This window comes from Thermothelomyces thermophilus, chromosome 2, assembly GCF_000226095.1.
Source record: "Thermothelomyces thermophilus ATCC 42464 chromosome 2, complete sequence".
NCBI classification, from domain to species: domain Eukaryota; kingdom Fungi; phylum Ascomycota; class Sordariomycetes; order Sordariales; family Chaetomiaceae; genus Thermothelomyces; species Thermothelomyces thermophilus.
In genome coordinates this window covers 2586534-2610776 of record NC_016473.1, presented here as the reverse complement: position 1 = coordinate 2610776, position 24243 = coordinate 2586534, and the positions used below count along the sequence as shown (strand labels likewise).

General features: G+C 53.1%; 5 protein-coding genes across 5 annotated transcripts; 2 read left to right on the top strand and 3 right to left on the bottom strand.

Annotated features, from left to right (window-relative positions):
- Positions 1-558: 558 nt before the first annotated feature.
- On the bottom strand, positions 559-3966 carry MYCTH_2133332 (uncharacterized protein). The gene is made up of 4 exons (XM_003661629.1): positions 3613-3966; positions 3485-3542; positions 2666-3372; positions 559-2578 (listed from the first exon to the last, which is right to left on the bottom strand). Exons 1-4 carry the CDS (start codon positions 3766-3768, stop codon positions 1646-1648), a joined length of 1854 nt encoding a protein of 617 aa, XP_003661677.1. The 5' UTR covers positions 3769-3966; the 3' UTR covers positions 559-1645.
- Positions 3967-9468: 5502 nt separating this feature from the next.
- Positions 9469-9897, top strand: MYCTH_2125404 (uncharacterized protein; the record flags this gene model as incomplete). The annotated part of the gene is made up of 3 exons (XM_003661628.1): positions 9469-9514; positions 9573-9648; positions 9741-9897. 3 exons carry the CDS (start codon positions 9469-9471, stop codon positions 9895-9897), a joined length of 279 nt encoding a protein of 92 aa, XP_003661676.1.
- A 1181-nt stretch (positions 9898-11078) lies between these two features.
- On the top strand, positions 11079-13478 carry MYCTH_2301374 (uncharacterized protein). Its single transcript, XM_003661627.1, has one exon. It carries the CDS (start codon positions 11247-11249, stop codon positions 13392-13394), a length of 2148 nt encoding a protein of 715 aa, XP_003661675.1. The 5' UTR covers positions 11079-11246; the 3' UTR covers positions 13395-13478.
- Positions 13479-14109: 631 nt separating this feature from the next.
- On the bottom strand, positions 14110-18082 carry MYCTH_2301373 (uncharacterized protein). The gene is made up of 3 exons (XM_003661626.1): positions 16372-18082; positions 14534-16297; positions 14110-14448 (listed from the first exon to the last, which is right to left on the bottom strand). The coding sequence occupies exons 1-3, from the start codon at positions 16569-16571 to the stop codon at positions 14193-14195; spliced, it is 2220 nt and encodes a 739-aa protein (XP_003661674.1). The 5' UTR covers positions 16572-18082; the 3' UTR covers positions 14110-14192.
- Positions 18083-20383: 2301 nt separating this feature from the next.
- On the bottom strand, positions 20384-21007 carry MYCTH_2108940 (uncharacterized protein; the record flags this gene model as incomplete). The annotated part of the gene is made up of 1 exon (XM_003661625.1): positions 20384-21007. One exon carries the CDS (start codon positions 21005-21007, stop codon positions 20384-20386), a length of 624 nt encoding a protein of 207 aa, XP_003661673.1.
- Positions 21008-24243: the final 3236 nt, after the last annotated feature.

Sequence of the window (24243 nt, the reverse complement as noted above, 5' to 3'; positions counted from 1 at the left end):
CTCACCCTTGGTGAGCCTGGACTGGAATGGGAATCAGTTACCTGGGGAGCATCTTTTCTTTTTTAGTTATGAGTGCCGGAGATGAAATTGGAGTCTTGCTAGGACCTGGATGTGGCTGGGTTATTCCTCTCCCACTTATGAACCATGACTCTCTTGTAATCCCGGTGATAGTTAGCTAGTTAGCCTACATTATTTTTCCCATAAAATGGCCATGCTTTGATTGTCCCTTTCGATGCTAGCGGACCCACGGAGGTCGGCGAAGCAGCATTGTCGTGGAAGAAGCTGAGCCTGGTGGGCAACGCGAAGAGTAGCATAACGAAGGCACTTGTACTGTATGTACAAGCAGAGCCTGTGTCCGCATCGCTGGCCCCTTCTCTGGCCGACTGGACTACTTCGACCATCAGGAGAGCGGCCCCCCCGGCTTCAAGTTCAGACCAAGCGCCCTGGATTCATTATAACCTTCCCTTCTTGTCCCCCGCGTTACGGAACCTCAATCCAGGAAGCCAAGACCGGTGAGGATCTCGAGGTGCAACAAAAGAAGACAACGGGGTTTGCAGACATGGGGCAGGTGCAGGGCACCTCGACAGCGTGTTTGGTATGTGGCAGTTAGCTCAGGCGTATGGCGACAGGAGTGTAAGAAATATAAAGACGTTGAACATAATTTCAGGCACATCAGCGAGAAAAAATAACAACCTCCCTCCCTCGATTCCGGTCCGAAATCAACACCCCTTTCGCCCCCTAACGTCCCGCTTTACTCCCGCACCGACCCCTTCCAGCAGAAAAGCTCTCCTTGAAATGAGAGGGAAAAAAAAAGACCTCAATCTGGAGCCTCATAGTTTGAGTAGATAAAAAGAACGGGACAAGAAAAAAGATCAGGGGAGAAGAAAAAGCGAAAAAGAACAAAAACATGAAAAAGAGGACAAAGATTAACACACAAGAAACAGCGCAAAGGCATGTGATCCCCCCAACCGCCATTTTACGAGCACCAAAGGCCGGATATAAACCGCTGAACACTCCCTCGCTATGCACGCCTCTCCACCTCCCATTTTCCCACGCGCCCGCCCCGAATCCTGATCCAGCCCAACCAGCCCAGCCCAGCCCAATGCCCACTTTCGATCGGTTCTGCCCATTGTTGCGAGTTTCGAAGTCGACGAGAATTGGAAACAACAGTATGTGTGAGTGACCCGGGCGATTTGAGGAGAGAGAGCATTTCCCAGATCCCCCCTTTGTGACCCCGTGCCGTAAAGAGAGAACTAGTACAATGTGTTGTCGGTTCGAGAAAACTCCGCCCTGAAGGGGACCCTGTTAAGAATGGCATCTTTCTTTTGTCTTTCCAGCCCTTTGTACTTTTTGACCCCTGCCACCCGTCCGTTTGCCGTGCCCTTCAACCACACAAACCCAGTAAGGTGGATGGCGGTGGTATCTCTCCCAAATGCTCATTAACCCGCCTCGCACTGAAGAAACAGACGAAACTTTGCCGCAGAATATTGCCAAGGCCCAGATAAATCCTCTATCCCTCGTTCCCAAACTTGCCGAAGAAAGCCACGCGTGAAAGAGCAGACGGAGCGGTGGCAGCCTTTGAGCGAAGGCATCGTCCCTACCGTTTAGCGATAAAGATTGTTGGAGGTTATACTGTGGCTGACGCTTAGGCGGGCGACTTGTTCTGGGTTGCGCCGCTGCCGTTCTGACGGGCATCTTGGTTGCTGACCGAGAGGCTGCCGATACCAGAGGACAGGAACGCGAAGGGGTCGTTCTCGTTCTGCGAGTAGAAGTTATTGCCGGGCCCGGCAGAAGCAGGGCCGTTGCCTGCCGACTGGAAGGCCGCCTCAGCCGCGCGGCTGTCGAAAGGACCGGCAGAGTGGGTGGTGCCCGGCGCAGGACCAAAGTGCGTGTTCAGAGGAGGGTATGGCGCGGCGCCACCACCCAAGCCGGACGGGAGGGCGTAGGTGCTGGGGGGCCCGCCAAAGTGCTGACCGTAGCCGGCACCAGAGCCGAAGCCGCCGGCAGCGGTGCCGAACGGGCCGGGCCCGGCGCCGGGATTGCCGCCCATCGAGCCCTGGCCCATGCCGTAGGACGAAGGGGCATCCATGGGAGATGGGTAGCCGGAGTCGGCCACCACGGCCGCACCGGCACGGCTGGCGCCGCAGCGGAGGCAGCAAACGTTCTTTGCGAAGTTGTGGTAGCCGCAGACCTCGTTGCCGCACTTCCAATCGCCGGCGCGGAAAGGAACAACGCCGGAGCCACCCATGCGGCCGTGACCACCGCCGTGGCCGTGATGACCCATGTGAGGAGGCGGAGGCATCATGGCGGGGGCCGCATAGCCGTAGCCGTAACCAATCTCGCCGGCAGGCCCGGCGGTGACGGCAGGGAACGAGCAGCGGAAGCAGGCGGTACGACGCTGGAAGTTGGAGAAGCCGCATGACGGGCAGGTCCAGTCGCCAGGCCGAGGCCGGTTCTTGCTCGGCGGGAAGGGCGTGAGGATCTCGGCGGCCCGGTCAAGAACCCTACTCGAAGACGGAGACACCTCAATCGCCTTCTCGTTCAAGGCGCGCCCATTCATGCACAGACTCTCGGCAGCCTAGGTAGGGTTAGCGAGTCGAAGCAAATGGGAAGCGGCGGCGGGGCAAAGAGGGTGCCTGGGCCAATTGGGGGCAATTTACTGTACCTCTTCATGGGATGAGAAAACGGCGAAGCCGGTACCGGTCGGCTTGTGCTGCTCCGGGGTGCGCAGCGTCCAGAAGGCAATGGGACGGCCGCCGTACTGGGTGAACCAGCTCTCCAGCTCCGACTGAGTGGTGTCATGGGGCAATCCGGACAGGTGCAGCACCTTGCTGCGCTCCGAAAGGAAAGCGCGGACATCGGCGCGGGCGTCCATGGGCCTGGTGAGCACGTCGGGGTGCTCATGCGGCGGCTGGGACTTCCGGATCAGGCCACGAAGCACGCGAGCGAGGGTCACGGCTTCCTCCATGGCCCGGCGGGGCGACGCCGGCGCCAGGGCCTGCAGATGGAAGGGCAGGTTGTGCTTGATGGGGGCGCTGGACTGGACGGCTTCGACCTCCAAGGCGGCGCAGATATTGGCCAGGGATGACGGCCCAAAGGGCAGCGACTCGGGATGGTGCTGCTGCCAGCGTTGGTATTCGGTACGGAGCTCGAAGGCCCGAGAGTGCTGCAGGTACGGAGGGAGGACGACCGACTTGTCCCGAGCCTCGCGGGGGAGCTGCACGCGCAGGTCCCATGCCTCGAGGGTGACAAAGACGAAGTCGAGGTTCTGCGAGGTCAGATGCTCCGAGGCGAAGGCGTCAAAGCGGTTAATGGCGTCTCTAAACGTGCCGGCGTTCCGAACATGTTCCCAGGTCAGGGTGGTCAAGCTCGCTGGCATCGATTGGTCAGCAAGGCGGGCTCGGTGTGTTGCACAACAAGGCGAGGCGGCGGCCGCCGAAGAGACCTCGCCTGGGGGTGGGCAAGACGGGGCTCCGGAACTCACTGCAGAGGGGGGTAATTGGGGTGTTGACGGGCTTGACGAGCACGCTCTCGCGGTGAAGCTGTAAGGACAACGCTGGTGAGAAACAAGCAGTTCTTTCGAATTTTCAGATAGGGGTTGGCTTGGCCCACCTCATCCAGCGTGTTTGCGTCGAGCAGGATCCAGCCGAGCTCGATCACCTCGGCCGAGTCCTTGGTCACGTAGACGCCGTGTTCATCGCAGGTCGTGGCGACGTGGATGACGACGTAGCGGTCGACCTTGAAGGGCGGGTTCTGCTGAGTCGCCATGGCTGCGGTTGGAGCAGCGGTCGAGCTCGAGGGCCGAACTCGTTCGAGGGTCGAAACGGGGAAAGGGGGGGGGTGAGGGAAAGGGGATGATGCGGCTATCCGAAGACGCTGCCTGGCAATGTGGTTGCAAAAAATGCGTGTCAGCCAAATGGAATCATCAAATGCCAGAACCGGTGTCGGCGGCGGCGCATACCTTTTGTCACCCGGTGGACGTCCGCAGCAGACAGCGGGTTTTTGGGAAAATGAAGCAGCTGGGAAAGGTCCTCCACTGGCTGGGAGTTCCACTCTGACAGCCGAACCCAGCAGGGGAAAGAATTGCGGAGCTGGGCACGGGTCCGAGTCCTCGTTTGCTTTCGCACACCTGCGGCAAGAGCAGCAGACTGCTACGGCAGGCGACGAATAAAATCGCAGCGCTCTGGCAACCTAACCTCGCGGACACGGTACACGCGTCCTTTGGGAGGTTGTCGTCAATTGGATCTCGCGCCCCTTTCTTAAAAAACCTGGGTTAAGGGCGAATAGATGCCGGAGAGAGAGCGTTTGATGCGGAGGGTTGAAAGGCGGAAGGCGGAAAGGGGTAGGTGAGAGAAGGGGTTAAGGGAGGAGATCGGGGTTTGTGCAAAGGGGATAAAATGGCATGGGAGTTCACCGGTGGACATTCTCGACATGGCTCGTTCATCTACTGGCGGTTGACCGGTGTTGGCCCGGCCACGATTCAATTGGCCTGCCAACTTGAGAGCTGAAGAGCTTGCTCCAGCAGCACTGCACATCCGTTTCCTGCCTTCTCGCATTTTCACCTTCGCGCCAGGACATGCACCATCAATACCAAGTCGCGAAAGGAAGTGCCGGTCCCAAGTGAGTGCCAGGGATGAGCAGGGCGTGGTCCTGTAGCTGCATATCCCAGTGGCCCACGGTAGAGTAAGGTATGCATGTATGTATGTACGAGCGTATGTATTGTATGTATGTATGTACTGTATGTAAGGTAGGTAGTTATGTGCCTCAGGTAGCTGAGTTATTGGCAACCTTTTGTGGCTCGGGCGCCGCAAAAACTGTTGGTTGTCTGCTGCCAGCGATCGAAACAATGGCCACAACATTGCATTGGGTTTAGCTCGCTCTGCACATCTTACACGGACATCAGCATTTTTAATGGTACCTGATAGCGTCACCTTGCCTACCTCGAACGTTACGTACGGTATACAGGTTAGCTCAGTACCCAATGTTCGACACCGTGAAGCACGATAGCTTTGACGCTCGATGCACCGGCCTGAAACTACAGATTAAATATGACGAAGGATCTAACTCGCCCCTTTTCCCGGCCGGGACACTCAACATCAATCTCGGGTACATGGCGTTAACTGTAGCTCGAATCTTCGCTTGCCCGCCTTTCGACTTGTTCTACTACTTCATTTAAATAGAAGAATTCATTGAGGCTCCATGGCACAGTCTCATCTTTTGACTCAGGTAGGGTTACAGCATCTCTGCTGCCAAGTGACTTTGGCCTGATTGAATCTCCGCTAATTGGAGGACGTCCTCCGTGTCAAGACTTCTTGTTCCTCCCATCAGCAAATAGGCTGGCCAAACTGAGGAGGGTAAAGCCGCACTGGTTTGCTGAGCCACCGTTCATCCGAAACTTGGCACGAAAGCCCTCTCGGAATTGATTCACCCGATAGTACTACTCTTAGACGTATCCGTTTTCTTCGTACCGTTCTGGTTCTTTTCATATCACCGCTGCTAGACCCCTATTGATTTTGTGCAGAGTCGACTACTCCGTACACTACCCGGTGGTTAGTTGCTAACTAATTAGTTCAGGACTACCACCTGTCTCCCGACAGGTAGGGCCAAAACCCCTGGACATACTAATATAGCCAGACAGGTATACGTCCAAATCCGCGTCCAATTTTACTAGCCAACTCCCTATATTCGAAGACATAACTACTACTACAAGCCTAGTTAAACCTACTCTCCTATATATGATGCCTCTAACTAACTAAATCTAGGAACCAGCTAATATAGGGGCCGCTAAATGGCTCCTTGCCACTTAAGCTTGCTACCGAACTAGCCGTTTACCCTATAGAAAGTAACCTAGTATTTGGTACGTGGCTTAGCTATTTAAGACTAGAAAGACCTAGGTTAGCTAGCACTTAAAGTCTTTAAAGGATACTAGACTTCTAGCTACTAGTAGTAACGTAGTTAGAAGACCTTAGTTACTTCGAAACGACGAAGATTTGGCCCTTAAAGGATACGCGTATTAGCTTATCGAATCTGGTTCTCTTGCTACTAAAGATCTTCTCTAAGATACTACTAACCATTTATAGGTATATTATAATCCTCCCTACCTTCTTATTAATAAGTACTAGTAGTTATATTAGAAATAAGATTATCTATAGTTTTAGCTGATATTCTTTAAATTAGTCGAAGTAAACCGACTTTTAGCTAAATAATAGGTAGAAGAACTAGAGATATTCTTTAATAAGCTTAAAGATATTATTAAAAGCTTTAAGATTATTATATCTAGTTATTAGAATATAGACGAAACTAGATATATACTTATAATATTAAATAGGTAGTTTAAGATTTTAATAGTTAAAATAGATAAGAAGAAGAAGGTTAGTTCCTTCCTTTAGATATTAATATAGAATGCTTATTATAGTATTTTATTAGCTAAAGATTTTAGACCTTTATAACTAAAAGTTAATAAATATAATTAGTATTAGAAATACCATTAGTAATACTATCTTAGTATTTTATATCTTTAAATAGTAGCTATTAGAAGATTAGGATATTAATAGTCTTAATAAGGAGATTCGATTCTATAAGTTAGAGATAGTATTTAATAATACTAAGATTATAATAAATTAGATATAATATTTTAATAAATACTCCTTTACTATCTATACTAAGTTCTAATAATATGATATAAGCTTTAAGGAATAGTTTAATTATAACTATTATAACTTTAGTTTTACTCTTAATATATACTTTATTAACCTAGATAATATTACCCTTAAAGATTTAGTCTATATATCTATACTATTAGAAGAATATATATATTAACTACTTATCTTAGATAACTTTATAAGATATTATAACCTTAAGCTTTATAAATATTACCTCTTATTCGATATTATTATTATCTTCCTACCTCTTTATTTAATATACTTTATTTAGCTAATAGATATAAGAGTCTTTTACTATCTTAAGAAAGTATATTAATAATATCTCTAGTAAATAGTTCGAAATAATAATCTTATATTTATTTAGGTAGACCTTATTAGAGGATTCTAGGAAATCTAAGATACTAGTTTTAAATACTAAAATATTATAATAGAATTTAAAAAGACTAGTCTTTTTCTACTAAACCAATATATTATAATAGACTAGATTAAAAAGAAAGTATTATTTAATATAAGTATTAGATATCTTATGATAATTCCTAATAATAAGTAATAGATATATATAAAAAAAAGTATTAACTATATTTAAAAGTAGTATCTTAAGCTTTTTAGTTTATTAATATAAGAATACTTTTAGAATATTATATTAATAGTTAATAAGGGTTAGCTAGTATATAAATATCTAAATAACTTTACTAAAGACAAGAGAGCCTATCTAGCTATACTATCTATTAAGAAAATATAAAGCTAACTTATTAAGCTAATAGGAGAGGTTATAATAAGTATAACTATCGAGTAGATTCGATAGTTTTAAGAGATCTAAGCTTAGAAAAGCGCTAAGGCAATTTAAGATACTAGCCAAAAAGCTACCTATATTACTATTAAGTAGATTAAATAAAAGTATAAAGAAGAATATAAAGTCTAGAAAAGGCGCCTAGAAAATAAGATTCCTAGTACTAATAGGTATCGCCTTTATATAGTAACCTTTACTAAATTCTTAGAAAAGACTAATAAGAATAACTATTTTCCTCTTAATAATAAGGACCTTCTCTAGGTTTTATCAAAGGAGCGTTAGCTACTAGTATTTTTCGACTTTAGAGATAGAAAAGAAGTCCTAATCCCCTAGTTAACTAAGAAGCCATTATTAGAAGTCAAACTCCTATCCTCTAAACGTCCTAGGATATAGATTAGTAATATAATTATAATATTAATTAATAATAGTAATAATAATAGATTTAACTTTATAAATGGTAAAGATAAGTAAGAAGAGAATATTAAGTTATTATCTCTATCTAAAGGTAAGAAGGAGTCTCTATATATAGCTATTATTAAGGATATTAGAAGGTTTAAGAAGTAATATATCTATAAGTCTATAGTAATAATACTAGGGATAGAAGATAATAACTATTACTAAGGGGCTAAAAGAGAAGGTATTACTATAATTAAGAGCATTAAAAATAATAAGGATAAGAGGTATAATATAAAGGGAGAGGGAGATAAAGGCAAGTTATATAACCTATTATTTAACTAGTTATAACTAAGTAGAATTAAATTTTACTATGTTTTTAAGCTTTTTAGAGCCTAGTTTATAATTAAACTATTTATAGCTATTTAAGGCTATTATTATAAGGGTAATTAAACTTAAATTAAACTTAATAGCACCTTTTGTAAAGACGCGAATGTATAGGAAATTTGGTGGCGATATGTCCGGCTATATTGGCATGTCCGGGGGTTTTGGCCCTACCTGTCGGGAGACAGGTAGTAGTCCTGAACTAATTAGTTAGCAACTAACCACCGGGTAGTGTAGACCTCACCTCACTCTACTACAGACATCGGGGGGCGAGGCGAGGCGCTTGTGGGCCCTGAATCCCAGCGCCGGAACTGTATCCGAGAGTCTGACCCCGGGGTCGGAACTGGAGTGGTGGTGGGGCTCCCAACTGCCATGGTCGCCGAGCTCCAACAGGGGATGCCGTGACTTGGACAGTTATGAAGTGAGAAATGCAGATACAGTTTGCCAATGGCACTCGCCTGGGGCAGCCCTCGTTTTCTTCGGACCGGAGATAGCTATACGGATACCCCTAAGCCTTACGAAGCACGAGTGGGAGCACAGGTAAAGCTGAGGGGCTAAATAATCTCTCGGCCACGTCAGGATCCCAACCGAGGGCTTCACAGGGCGGATGTACTATGGTATGTACATATATCGAGTGGAACCAGCTGCGAACGGACAAAAAATAGATGGGAAGTTGCGGGTTCCGTTGAAGTCAATCAACGCTTGAATGGCTTCTCCAATCTTCGATGTTCACTCGTCGAAGGTAGAAAGAGTTCTAGGAGGTAGGAAAACAGGTGTCAGCAGGCTCCTGCACTACAGTTGAAGGATTCTAACGTATGGCTAGCACGGAGGGGGATGTACGGATTACAGACGAGTGGACTCCAAAATGTTGAGTGTACAAACACATACACGTACGAGTTGTGACCCCAGTTCTGAGCATCGCGTCTGGTTTCCAATTCCTAGAGGACCACTCCCCTAGACATACGAGTAGCCACCATAACCCTCACAAACCAAGCAATGACATCTTCGAGAACAGCAGGCGAGACCAAGTTTGCTGGCCCGTGCATCAACTACGTCATCGCGCCTGGATATCATGAGGACTCGCACCACTCGCACCACCCTATGAAGCACAGGCACAGAAGTTTTGGGTCCGGCTTTTCAGAAATCTCGTTGATGTTCTGATCCAAAAGTACGAGTAGTATATTGATCCTGTATATTTTCAAAGTGCCAGCAAACGCAGAGCCGATCAAACAGACAACAATGGATGTTGGTACAGGAATTCTGGTTGCCATCTTGTGCATCTTCTGTAAGTGACTCCTACCCGTTTCTGCCTGGACCACAGGAAGCTGGCTCACCGGCGTCAGTTCCTCCGCTGGCCGTCCTCATCATGGCTGGCTGCGGCGCCGACCTGTTCATCAACATCATCCTTACCATCTGGCTGTATGTTCTGGTGGCCTTACGAATTGCAAGAGCAAGCACGAAACGGAGAAACGGAGCTAACCAATATAAAATGATATTTCCCAAACTCGCAGCTGGTTCCCTGGTGTCATTCACGCCTTCTATCTGCTCTTTGTCTACTACGACCGCCGGGAGAAGTACAAGAAGGGTACGCCGGTCGTTCAGCGAGCGCCATTCGTGTATAGCGACAAGATTCAATCAGGTGGCTCCACGACGTATGGGCGGATGTGAAGGGGTTGGCCTTCGCTGTTGACGGAGGAGATATTGCGTTCTGCTCGAGTTGCGGGCGGATGGCGCCTTCGCGCATGTACATAGTATTTATAGGTACGTTGCAGCTCGAATCAGATGAGACTTGACCCGGCCCTCAAGATCGAACCCGGACCCTAACGACAAGCACACGTCCCCAGAAGGAGTGTGATTCAAAGTAAGTGCGGCTTCTGGACGCGTAACAGTCCAGAGGTTGCAGACCCGTGGGTACTGTATTGTATGTATGTACATACATACATGTGTGGCGGGGCGGCGCTCACTGACGTGATGAGAGACCGGACCGTGTGTGTAGACCTATGGCGAGCTCCGTGGCCCGCCCCGGCCTGGCCTAGCCTATTGTTGTTCTTAGCACCAATGCCCCCGACACTGACGCCTCCTTGCGGGAGTCTGAAGTTGTTTGGTCCAGGTTTCCAGCTTTGTTTCTGGAAGAGGTTAAATCGAGAATCGACCGGCTTCGGTTCTTGGCGAGGAGCACGAGCTCAGCGGTGGGCCCACCGAGCCATGAGTGTGAATTGGAACCCCGCATGCTCCAGGATCCCTGCTCGCGCACTACTGTTGAAGCGGGTTCCCAGCGACCTGCCATCGTCGACCTTTGAACGACAAGCCACGACAAGTCTGCAGAACGCCAGCTGCTGTCGTTCAATAGCGGCAGCTTCAGACGGTGTGCTCGCTCCAACCCTCCAACCGGCCAGCCAGTCGCATTCGCCCGAGACGAAAAAGAGCCAGCAGAGCCAGCAGAATCGGAGCGGAGATTGTGCACCCGCCCAATTCGACGATTGCACGGTGCGCCTGCGGGCGACCTTATCCGGACCATCGAATCGAATCATCCCCGCCGCCCAGGAAGGCGAAGGAGGGGTACGAGGTATTGGGAGAGAAACGTATTGAGGGAAAAAAGGAAAAAGAAAAAGAAAAGAAAAAACAGATGCAGCACAACTGCGGACGCAGGCACAATCAGTGGCACCAGAGCTGTGATCCATAAAGAGACAACCACGTCAACGCCCCCGACATCAAAAAAGCCGCCGTCCGGGTCCAAACATACACTAGCCCAGAAGCTGGCATGCCGGCCCCGCAACGACCTTGCCCCTTGCTGCTGCTGCTGCTGCCGCTCTCGTACCGTCCGAGTCCGCGAACACGTCGTCTCCCACCGTTGACCCACCGACCCCTTTGACCCTTTGACGCTACTGCCGCGCCCCCCGACTTATCGCAGGTCGCCGCTGTTCCCCGTTCGAACCGCTGGCTGCTTGGCCTTGCTGCTGCCGCTGCCGCTGCTGCTGCTGCTCCCTCTCCTCCTATTGCTTCCACGACACGTCTGCATGGTGCGACCCTCGCCTCTGCTGCACGTCTATGCCGCATCGGCCTCGTTCGTCTGCCCTGTCATGGATAAATCCAATAATAACCCGCGCGCCCCTCGCTCGGTGGCCTCTGAGCCTGCAGACCGGGATACCGCTGAAGTTGCCAGCTCAGAGTCGGCTTTGACATGCCGCCACGGGGAACCGGACGCCTGCTTCCCTGCTCATGAACCTACTCTTCATGTCCATGGTCCCTCTCCCTCTTCTTCTTCCAACCCCCCGTCCTCTGAGGCTGGAGCAGTCCCCGTAGATTTGTCCAAGCCGACAACCCGAGTCTCCCTTCCTGTCTCCCTCCCTGTCTCCCTCCCGTCTCTCTTCCTCCAGCGCAGCAGGATTCCATCAGCCTCCATCGCTCCGTCGACTGCAGAAGGAAAGCCGATCCCGCCCACCGATCCCGCCGACGCCCACCGCACATCTGCCCTGCAGAAGCTGAACAGCAAGTATCCGTCCGCATCCCGGAGCCGCGGCTACACTCCGGAGGTCTCCGGTGCCCAGAGCAGCACCTACTCCCAGCCCGTGCTCGTGCGCACTTACAGCGGACCGCCGCCATCTCAGACCTCCCGCAGCGCCCGGTCGCGGCACTACAGACCACCGAGCAGCAGTCGAGCCGTTTCTCGACGTGTCCCGTTGCCCTCTTCTTCAGCACCAGGAAGCAGCGGGCCCGGCCAGCCCATACAGCCCACGGTTAGCGACGTGGGAGTAGGCACGACCAGCAGCGTCGGCGCCGGCATCGACGGATATCGCACCGAGAGTGACGGTGGCAACGTCCACGGAGGAGTAACCATGCTGCCTTCCACCAAGGCCAAGAAGGCCGCTACCACCAACAGCAACAGCAGCAGCAGTGGCAGCAAGCTGGCCCTGCCCTGGCTGTGGCCCCTATCTTCCCGCCAAGAACCGGAGAAGCCAAAGCTGCCCCCCTTGGAAGCCTTCTCCTTCAAGAGCTTCCTGGCCGACCTGGAGGCCCGTGGGACCGACAATGACGTCGGCGCAGATTTAGACCGCATCGCCGAGATCTGTGCTCGGTCGCGCTATTCGCTGAGCAACCAGTACGAAGTACACGTGGCCCCCCACGGTTCCGGCGCCTCGTTCATAACAGGGCCCTTGCCTTCTTCCTCCGTCCTGCGGACGACGAGAGGTCAGAGCCGCAGCCGCAGCCGCAGCCGCGGCCACGTTCAAGGCCCGACCTTGCAGGTCATCACCTCGGACGACGAGAACCCCGCCCTCTTACCTCACCCGAAGAGGAGGAGCGCCGGGGGTAAGCGGAGGAGCACTGCCTACGGCACTCTGGAAACGATCATGTCCTCGAGCCGCTCGTCCGAAGAGGGCAAGGAGGCCACTAAGAAGTCCGCCGCCGAGCTGGTCAGCGAGGTTCGGGGGAGGGCGGCGAGGAAAGCATGGGGAAACAACCCAAGCGCATCGGTGTCGGGGTCATCATCCGCCGGGAACGCGGCCACCAGCGCAAGCACACTCTCTGGACAGCACCCGTCACAGCAGCAGGACTTGAACCCAACCGCCACCAAGACTAGCAACAACAGCAACAACGATAGCAAAGACAACCTTGCTCGAAGGAAATCCGCCTCCTTTGCCACTGCCATCATGGATACCGGCGGCGGCGGCCGCAGCGGAGCAGGACAGACAACGACCACGACGACCGAGTCGAGCAGCACCCCGTCGACGTCCTCGTCCCGCCGGCAGCAGACGAAGACCAGGAAGAGGGGTGAATCCACGTCCGCCCTGCTTAGTGACCCGGCCTGGCCCCAGACGTCAGGCGGCCACCTGGGTGTGGAACCGACCACCTCCCGGCCAGCCGGCCCTGCTTCATCCCCAGGAGAAGACGGGCGGGAGAGCAATGGGCCCGAGTCCGAGCCTGGATCCGGGGCCGGGTTCGGACTCGCCGTTGCGGACGCTCACTCCGCCGCCGCTCGCACCGGACGGAGAGAGATGGGGGCAGGGGGAGACGGAAGCCTGGTCAACTCGTCGTGGGGATCGTGGATACCGTGGCGGACGACAGGCCAGGCTATGCAGCACCAGCACCAGAAGCAAGGGGAAAGCAGTGCCGAAGGGAGGCTGAGACAGCTCTTGAAGAATGGTGGGGATGGAGGCACACGATAAATCCGGGTTCCGTTATGAAGTGAAATGAGTGGACGAAATAAAAAAAAAAAAAGTGTGATGAACTGAATGAAATTAGCTGGGCCTGAACACTAAACAAACAACACATGTGGGAAAAAAATCTTAACAGGGAGGAGCCATGGAGATATTTTACAAAGGCGTTCTAAGGCGTTATGGATGGCGGAACGGGTGGATCAACGACGTCAGGGAAGAATACCCAAGGTTGGGAACAGTATCTGATCCTGATATGAAATGCGATGATGTCCTAGAAGAATGACTGGGAGGGAACAGGCAGTACAATACAATACCGAGAACGGACATTACTTGCCCCCTCAAGCGGAAACGGTCACCAGCTGAATACGATGAAGGATCCTCTCCTGTTGAGCGCTCTTGGATCCCCCCCTCCCCCCCCCCCACCAAAAAAAAAAAAAAAAAAAAAAAAAAGGTGATGGCTCACTCCCATTGAGCATCTTGTTCATGTCCAATGCCTCAAACTCGCCCGACCTTCAGCACGCATCACAAGCAGCCACGAAATAGCCGAGATAGCTGAGACAGAGATGGTCCGCCTGACGGGTCATGTTTGCTCGCCCATTATTCATGCCCTTCTCCATCCGAGAGGGTCATGTCTTACGTAATTGTTAGTTAGTAGTGGTAGTAGAAGTAGGAGCTAGTCGTACAGTCATCATCACATCACGCCCCTCTACTTCTTTTTCCGAACTGTTCTTGTGCTGATGATCCACAGACGCACGCCCGCCGAAACATTACGTCCCCCCCCCCCAGACCGGTGTTATCATCATCGGCCTACCCAGGCTTCGGCACGTTCCCATTAGCGTCAAGATGTGGCCTCTTCGCCTCCCGCGCCTGCGCATCGACGCCTTCATTGGGGCGCTTGCGCTCCCTGTCGCGGTCGCGAGCACTACTGCTTCCAGGTGGTCCTTCTTCTTTCGACCCCGACTGCTGCTGTGCGGCCCGCGCGCGCTCCTTCTCCTTCTTTTCCTTCTCGCGTCTGAGAGCTTTTGATTCGAGCTCATGCCACTCGCCGCCGATGTCTTTGAGTCTGCAATCAATCGCGTTAGCATCCCGGCATTCGCTTGCGGAATGACAGGTGTGTGTGTGTGTGTGTGTGAGAGAGAGAGACTTACTCAACCGCCTGTCGCGGAGCGGGCTCCTCCTCCGTGAAGTACGGGTGTTTCAGGATCTCGGCGGCCGTGGGCCGCGTGTCCGGGTCGTACCGAAACATGGACGTGAGCAGGTCGAATGCGGCCGGGGTTAGCTGATCCTTGTATTTCTCCTCAAAGATGTTTGGCCTGCGGTAAGCGGGCCGGAGGAGCGGGAACCAGGGCATCTCCACCAGGTTCGGCCAGTCCTTTCTGCTAGGGGTCCCGAGCACCGCGTGTATCTTCTCCAGCTGGTTGATCTCGCTCCCGTCCCCGGGGAAGATGGCTCGCTTGGTGAAGATCTCCACCAAGACACAGGCGGCGCTCCAAATATCCACCGCCGGTCCGTACTGCGTTTCGCCCAGCAAAAGCTCTGGTGACCGGTACCATATTGTGATGACACGGTTGGTGTAGTCAAGCTGGTGGTGCTTTGCGTAAAAGCGAGCCAAGCCGAAGTCGGCGAGCTTGAGAACGCCCTCGTTGCTGACCAGGATGTTGGCAGCCTTGATGTCCCGGTGCAGCACCCCTCTCGTGTGAAGATAGTCTAAGCCTTCGAAGAGCTGTTGAGCAAGGTTCTTTTTATGTGCCGGCTGCAGGACGTATGTGGGGTGGTTGAGAAGGCCGGTCAAGTCGTGCGACAAGTACTCGAACACCATGAAGCAGTCGTTCGCCTCGACCATGACCTCCTGGAGCTGCACGATGTTCTTATGGCTGAGCGAGCGGAGCAACTTGATCTCCCGCACGGCTGTCACCGGGAAGCCGTCCCTCTCGCCTTCCATTCGTATCTTCTTCAGGGCCACCAGCTTCTTGGTGTACACGTTCAACCCCTTAAATACCTTGCCGTACGTGCCCGAGCCCACGACGGATTCGTTACCCGGCTTCCTGAAGAAGACGGACTTGGATGCTGCCAAGTCGGGTGGGAGCGTCGGCTTCTCCTTAAGGCGCCTCACTATCTTCTTCACCTTCCGCGTTCTTGGCGTTGTGTCCGGTTGCCTGGCCGGTTCGGGTACCTTGCGATCGCTGGGACCGGTAGGGGCAACAGGGCGGGGACGTTCCGACGCTGGTTCTGTAGGAGCATTCCTCGGGAATCCGCCTCGGTCTCGCTCCGGTCTGGGAGGCGGTGGCTTTTGCGCTGCCGGCTTGGTCGGGGACTCGCGTGATACCGGGGCGGCATTGAACTTGAGCGATATCTCGGGCCTCGGCGCGGCCACAGCTGGCTTCACCGCGTTCTTCATACTAAAACTGAACTTGTTGGATGTTGTGGATTGCGGCCCAGTCGGAGGTGGCCGGCTGGGAGGTGGCATTGTTTCCTCTTTCGGCTTCTCGACCTTGCTGGTGTCCTCGACCTGAAGATCCTTGGACGGCCTGAAGGGGTTGTCACTGTCCGCCATCGAGACATCGCCCTTCTCAGATTGAGCCTCCGCATGGCTGCTCGGAGCCGGGGACTGATGTGAAGTGACATGTCCTGGGTCCGAGCCCTCGGCAGACCCCGGCTGAGTGCGACCATTGTCTCCCTGGGGGTGCCATTGGGCGCTCTTGAAGCCACCTCGAAGGGCACCGCGAGCGGGAAACTGGCTGCCTCGGAACGATCCGCCTCTGTGACCTCCACGGTACTGCCCTGAGGGGTAATGGGCAGCGGGCCCAGTCGGCGGGTAGGGAGGAGAGTGCGCCTGGCCGGAGTGATAATGCCCTTGGGGACCTGGAGGAGGCCCATAGTTGCTATGAGGATACTGAGGCGAGAATTGACCTCTGCGCGCTCAAGTCAGTCTTAGAACGAACTGCGAGAAGGTCCCGGGATTTAGAGAGTAAAAAAGTTAACTGACCCTTGAGGAGAGAATGGCGGTGGGTTGCTCCAGCCCCTTCCGCTACCGCCGTACGGTGATTGCGCCGCCGGGGAGCCGTGGAACGACGAAACGGGGGTCACATGGCCCGATGAGTGGCCGAAGCTGCGGGCGTCGTATTGCCCCTTGGGGTAGCCGGCTTGCGGATTGAAACCGCCACGATACCCGCCCCGGGCAGCCATGTTCACCTCGATACTGTTGGCACCGGAGGCAGGTTCAAAACCTTTGGACGACCGGGAGCCCTCGCGACTCCTCCCCCTCTTGGACGGTTTAGGACGTCGGCTTGCACGTGGAGAACGGGCCGGGGCGGGGCGCGGTGTGGTCTGGAATGGCTCTTGGTCAACACTTGCCCTGCGGCGTGCCCCGGTCTCAGATGAGATTGGTGGCCGGCCTTCTTCAGGGACGGGCCTGCGGGGGCTGCGGCGGCGTGATCTCGATCGACGGCGGGTATCAGGGCGAGGTGATAGATGTAGATCCCTGGGAGACCTAGCCCTAGGGTGGGAATCTCCTTCGTGTCGAGGCGGGCGGCTGTCCCGAGGCGAGCGAGACCTGCGTCGACGGGGAGGACTGGGAGACCGGGAGCGGCCAGAACGTCTGCTGGGGTTCGAACGCTGGTCACGGTCTGTAGGGGATCGTGCACGGGGCGGACGGGGGGGCAAGCGTCGGTCGGCCTTCGACAGTAGGGGTTCCGGTGACGCACCCCTCTCGGGACCTGCAGGATTGGTGTCTTGCCGGGCCTTCTTCGGCTGCGACTCCCTCTCGAGAGGCGGGCTGAAGCTCCGTCGGCGCTTGGCTGGGACCGGCGACGGCGAAGCACGGCGTCGGCCGCGGTGCTCGGAACGGTCTCGTGCCTCCTTTCTCGACCGAGGCGAGTCGTGGTCGGGGCGACGGCGGTCTGGCGAGGCGCGAGGCTGCCGGCGAGAAGGTTCGCGTGAACGGTCCCGACGGCTGCGCGGGGAGCGATGAGTCGGCTGCGAAGAGCGGCCACTGCGATGGTCGGGGCTGCGGGCGTGATCGCGATGGGGATGGGGATGCTGAGAGTCCCGTTGCGATGACTCGGCCGACCGACCTCGGGAATGATGCGGCGGCGGCGGCGGCGGAGGGGGTCTCGAGGGACGATGATGCTTCTCGGCTCGCTCTCGCCCTCGGATGGAGTCTGGCGACCGGTTCACGGCAACAGCGGCGGGCGAGGTGGATCTTCGTGAAGTAGTCATGCCGAGATCATTCCCGTCCTGACGGCGGTGCTGGTTCTCTCGGCGGCTGCTGTTGCCATTTGGTGACGCAGCGTTGTCTCGGCGCTGATGGTGTGCGAGATGGCCGTCGGCGGGAGCGAGATTCCACATTTTGAGTTTTAGTTGGTCAGGGCGGCGGGCGACAAGGGTTGGCGCTCGCGCATCGGCCACTGTGGGCGTGCTGGACGCGTGCTGGTAGCCTCGCTAGCCCACTCGCTGCGGCTCACACGGCCCCTGTGGAGGGGCGGGGAAACTGCCTGCCCGCACCCAACCTAAGCCTACCGACTAGCGTGAAGGAGGAAAGGCCAGGGCTGAAGAACCTCATCAGGTCGCCGAGAATCTGGGGCCGGTTCAACAGGGTGCCGACAACCACTTCAGCGCACCTGGGAAAATAACCACCAGTCAGACAGCGACTCCAGCGACATAAAAAAAAAAAAATCGACGAGGAAGCCGGAAATAACCTCCCCCAACGCTCGTCGCACCGCCCGTGTCTGTTGAATGCCTCCAGTCTCCCGTCAAGAGTAGGACGCTGGGCGGAAAAGGTTCCATGCGAAAGCACGTGCATGGAACCTCTGAATCGGCCAGGCCAGGTCAGGGCCGGTAGTTAGTCGTGGTGAATCGTCCTCGACAGAGGCTGCGGCCAGTGTGTTCAGAACCCCGAGTCCTTCTCTTTCCTGTCGGCTGCTCGCCGAGTGGCATCCTAAATCCTCTTGGCCCGGACTCCCCAATGCCCTTTCCCGATCTTCCAGGCATCGCTAAGCGATGTGCGAAACTGCACGGCAGTTTGATTCCGAGGCGTTGAACTGCCCATCACCACTCCACATTGTAGCGGCCAATCGGCACGTCTGCGTGCCTCTTGGGGTTATCCTCCCGTTGTTGAGCAGTCAGGTCCCATGCCGCCGGAAGCTGCTCGGATGTTTTGCGCCAGGCTGTCAGCCCCGACGACAGACAGCTTGTCCCAAACCGCCCGTGAGAATAGAATTACCAGGGACATTGTTTCCCATCCAATTCCTTTGGGCCGACCTCCTCGTTACCCAAGCAGCTCCGCGAGACCAAGCGGGCCTAGACACGTCGGAGCTTGCACACACTTGATCACCAAGCAAAGTCCACTATATACGGCGAGATATGCTTTACAAATGCAGCCCAGACATCGACCCACCTATTAACAAGTGCGCTTTTTGTTCATACCTGGTGCGTGACGCGGGTCAGGGCTCAAGTGGTAGTGGAGTTGACTGTTGTCATGCCACTTCTTCCCTCCTTCATCATAGCACGTTGCGGCGTAAGCAGCAATGACACTGACGAAGGTCGGTACTCAGCTGCCCAGAGGTATACCTCTGGACAGCCGATGTTGCGTTGCCGGGAGGCTGGGAGACATGGTAAGGCAGGCCACCTCATGCTCTTGGGCATGTCCCCAGATCCTAGCCTTTGTGACTGGGTAGAACGCAAGGACCTAGGCGAATTTTGCAGCATGCAGCATCTTAGAATCCATCCCTGACTCGTTACTCGACGTTGCCGTTGTCTGATGTGACGAGCACCATGGTAGACCTTTCTTGATATGTTGCGGTGTCGTGTCCACCGAGAACGAATCCCGAGTAAAAGACCAGGGAGCGGCGCGTCTCAAGGCTTGTACCGTGCAATCGATCTCGTAGGACAGGTCGGCTCGTGTACAAAGCAACGGATCTGGCGATATCGAGATGGCGGATTTCGACGGCAGCTGGGCGATCGGACAGATCATGGTTACTGCCGAGCTAGCGAGCTCGGCACCAGACGGGTCGCGACAGGCGTGTGGTTCGAGCGACACTTCTCAACAGCTCCACATTATCATGACCATGGAGGCCAAGCAGCCCTTTTCAGCCTTCGCTGATCATCGTGACAAAAGCGGTATTGTAGTCGTTCCGCCTAGCTGGTGATGACGCCTTCTGACCACTCGGCAGGCGCTGCTGGTAGGCAAGCCCCGCAACCAGGCGGCTCGAACCCAACCAACCGCCCATTGTTGACGCTCGATTCGAGAATACAGCTAGTGACGAAAGAACAAGAAAAAAAAAGCCAGAGGCATGCTGTGTCGGAGTGTGTTTTCGACTTGCCGTGGCCGGTTGTAAGCAATCATTTACAGTTCAAAAGTCAAATGCGATTAAGGAATAGGCAGGGTCGTGAATGATGGAAAGCCGTTTAGCCCACCAAGCCATCTTCAGAGAGATTTGGGTTGTATAGGTGCACAGACCAGACCTGATGTCAGGTGACCTGGTTTGTGCCAAATGTCAGTCCTCTGCTCGGTATCAAGCCAAGGAGACAATGTGCTCCAATCACTCCTCTGGCTACATATCGTGTAGATCTTATTCCTGGCAGACTTCTGGACGGCCATGTAGCCATGCCACTAGGATTTGGAATGTTTGAGATGCTTTTTTATGATCATTAAGAAAATTTGAATCCAGCCTCAGGGTCCTCAAATCTTGGAGCAACGGGGTAACTGGACACACGCAAACAGAATCTAATTAGTCAAGACCTCTAATAAATCTTTTGGGGTTAAGATTGGGATGGGAGGGAGGGCGGCAGAAAGGGAAGTAACAATGAAAAGAAATATTGGAAATCAGCACTTGAAAATGGATATTGAGAAACACATCGCGCCAGGATGTCCGAGTTGTTTCTCGCAACGGCAAACTCAATCGCGTTTTGTTCTATTGCACCTATTGCACTCAACTCCCAGTCCATATTATCAACAGGTGAAGTGGCCTAGGTTAGTAAGGAGGGTTGGGGTACGCAAATTAAACGCCCAGGCCGATGATTCTTCCAACGGTTTCGTGGCCGAGGGCTGCTGGGCCTAGGGCGTTCTGGCCGCTGAGAAACGGGTAGCCGTCAGCGCCACTCATGGGGGTGTCGCCCTCGATGTCAGGCATCAGGGAGATGTCGATCATTCTCCGACTCATCTCTTGGAGCCTCACGCAATCTGGCAACGGGATCTGGAACTCCCGGACAATGGCCTGCTCCGTCATGCCAGTCTTCCGGCGCTTGATCCAGGCCAATTCCAGCATGTATGTCGTTGCAGATACGAGATCTCGGAGTGTTGCCGGATTGAAAGTCTCCTCCCACAGGAGAGTCAGGATATAGTCTGCCCACGGCGGTCGATTGCTGAAATTGTTGTACCGGTTACCGTTGCCTCTGTGTTTGTGGTTGCCCGAGCCGTTCCCGTGTTCGTTCCCGCGCCTGTTATTCCTGTTATTCCTGCCATGGTTCCAATCGTTGCCGTCCCCGTTCCACTGGCGGCTGTCGCTGCTGCTGCTACTACCTCCCCGGGTCCAGTTTCCGCCGTTGTTGATATTACCATCCCGGTCACCATTGTATTGGTTACCATCGCCTCTGTGATTACGGCGCCTGCCTTGGTGTGGCATGGCTGTACGTGTATTCTGGTTCTTCTGAGAAAATTCTGGCACCCAAGTCAGTGCGTACGATTTGTTCTTAAGTTGTGCTCACCACGTTTTTGGATCGGCGTCAGGCCGAATCAGTCGGAGACGGCACGCCATACTATATACAAATCGTTCCCTTTTGTGTTGTTCTGATAGAAATCTTTATCTGGGCACAACAAGAGAGGAGACGAAGTTGTCGACGAGAACAACCTTGAAGATAACATGAACATTTCTAGCTTGGTGCGGTGTGTCTTTGTTCTTCACCAGCCAACAAGGACAAAGCCATTGTTTGTGACTTGCCGTGCTCGAAAGCGGCATGGTTAATACGTCCATCAAATGGGTCGAGAACAGTTCGCGTACGAGGGAGAGATGCAAGTCCGCAGCAAAACAACAACGAAATACGTTATTGCTGTTGGCCAGATGGCACACCACACGGCTCTTTCCTAACCGTGTTTAGGTTCTTTCCTTTATTTTGACTCGAATTATTAAGTAGCTATTGTAATCGAGTACTCGCAATCACCACATCCGGAAATCGCGCCCCTCCCAATCGGGTATAGCGTCACGCCCAAACTGCCCTACTCACATAGCGCACGGCCTACAGCATACCTCGCCTCTCTAACGTCAAGTATTGTAGAGGCTGAACTGATTCTCTCCTACGTATAACATACATCTAGGCTCAAGACTTCTCCTGGTTTGCTTGTTTGCTTATAAATGGCGAAACGGATCACAACGTAATGGAAGGAGGCCTGCGATCTGAGCTGTTCCGTAAACTGAACAGGCGAGCGTGACCTCAAACGTCCATTAACAGCTCTTTATGAAGCTTGTGGCCTACCTTCACTAGTACTTAGGGCAGTGACGACTAGGGAATCCCCGGTGTTATATGTGTTCGCGTCTTGTTCCACCTTTTTCTTGTTGAGATTGTTTTTGATAGGATATACAGAGATGCCTGCTAGATATAGGGACTATCAGGTGCCTAACGAGTGGCCTGGGCTCTGCTGCTTGCTGCCTTTGCCAAGAAAACCACGTTGTAGCTGTCTTATCAAGAGCAAAGAAACAGAATTTAAAACGAGAGATCGAATAATCCGAACTTACCTAGTTTCACTCTACCAACCATCAACACTCCGCCTCCTTGCGAACCACCGTCCTCACACCCCCCCGACACTAAATCCCTACCACAACAGTGCCTCCTCTCCTAGCCTGCGGTCCCTGCCCAAAAGCTATCTTCCTCTCTACATCCCGATTGTTTACGATGACAGAGTCATCGTGATCTTGTGCAGCTGCTTCCCCACCTGAATCAGATCCTGCATCACTCGATCACCTTGGTCGGTACTATCGGCGTTGCTCTTTACACACAAACAAACAGGACCCCTGTCAAGTTAAGCAGAAGGCTCACCGCTGGATTGGTTCGTCTTTCCTTTCCTCTCTTTTCTTTTCTCGAGTTCAGTGTACTTGTAGAGTCGTCACCAGCTAGCTGCAATATACTCCTGGGACCGTTACAGTTGGAATGCCAGCCACACAGTACGTACGGCTTGGCAACCAGTGACAGCCTGTCCCGGCGTGTCTACCCAATTCTAGTTCGTCCGTTTGCGCCTCGAGGCCGCCTCACAGTAAACCGCCCTTCGCCACGCCGTTGGGCCCCAACAAACTCGCTCATTTGAATACTTCAAACCTGCTTTGCGGCAAGGAGCCCAACTCAAAGCCAGCCCGGCCAGCTACTAGTTTCGTTGCTCGTAGATCCCGCCTCCCCTCGGCCAAATCTCAAACGCCATCCTTGTGGCTGCGGCGACGTGGGAACCTATTATAGCACTTCGTCGCAAGCCCTTGGGTCTCCGGTTGAGTTTCAATGTTGGCTGTGGCCCAACTACCAAGACCAAGATGGAGTCCGGGCTGCCCGGCCACCTAGATCGTGGAAGTGGTTCAACGGCGACGCCGGGCGACGGTGGACGACCAAGTCGGCGACATGACGATGCTGGGCTTCTGGCATGCTCGTTTCGGGCACCGGGCCTAACCTGGACGGCGGCGAGGCTATACGTATCAAAACTTCCGCTCGAGTTGTGTATATAATCCACAAGGCTCTTTGGGTTTACCACCTCTTATTGCTCCATTCTTATCATCATCATCTCAATATCTTCTACTTGGGCAATCAGACAATCAAACACTCAAACACAAATCATCTTGCTTCTTTGGAAAGCTGCCAACTCCACAACATCACTACAAGAGCTTCTCGTCTCCCCTTCCTCAAACCAAGCCGATCATCATGTGCCGCTTCTACTGTACCGTCTACCGCTGTGGGCATCCGTCAGGAAGAACTACCCGAATCAAGGGGAACTGCGCTAGCGGGAGATGCGCCATCACCAAAAACAACACCGTCCATGTCCCAAGTTCCAACTCTCTGTCTGTCTGCCGAAACTGTGAGGAATATGCGGATCAATTCATCGACTACACTGGTGGCCAGGGGTCATCGTCTGGCAGTGGGGTTGGCACCGGGAGTAGCTCCAGGGGCCGTTCGGGCCGTTAGGTAGTGGTCCTGGGGTGGTTGATTACAAGGCCGGTCGTTATTCGGAGGCCCAGTACCTTGGACGTGGTGGGATGGGGTTTTGTTAGAGAGGAAGCGCTGGCCGTAACCCTCATGTCACTCGTTTCTGTTGAATAGATAGCACGCTGGCCGTGGAAAGAAAAAAAATCATTCGTTCTTACGGGAGCTACCCACTTGATGAAAATTATGAACCCGCAGCGCAAAGCAAAGGCAATACATACGGAGGTTGGATTCAAAAGCTCATAGTTACCCTACTTGCTTGCCAATATCTCGGCGTACAGTATGGTCACTGAGCTCTTGGCACCCTTCTTCCAGACCAGCTATCGCTAACCTGTTCTAAGCAGAGCCGCAAGCTCTCCCCATTCAAGATTGCCGAACGCAGTTACGAGCTCGAATAAGCATTCAGGAGGCGTTGAGAGTAGTGGCAAGGAAGGAACAGAAAGAGTGCCTTGTTAAACTATCTACAAAGGAGAGAAAGAGCGATATAAATAGACAAAGGAAAGATGATCTATACGTCTATGAGGCTGTAAAGTGGCTTGTAACGCTTGTAGCTAGTATCCTAGAAGCTCTGTCGCTTCTGATATACCTCCTAGTTAAGCGTAGTAGTTACTTTAACTACTTATTGTAATATTATTTCTAGTATTATATCTTATATTATACCTTCCTTGACTAATTATTCTAGGTA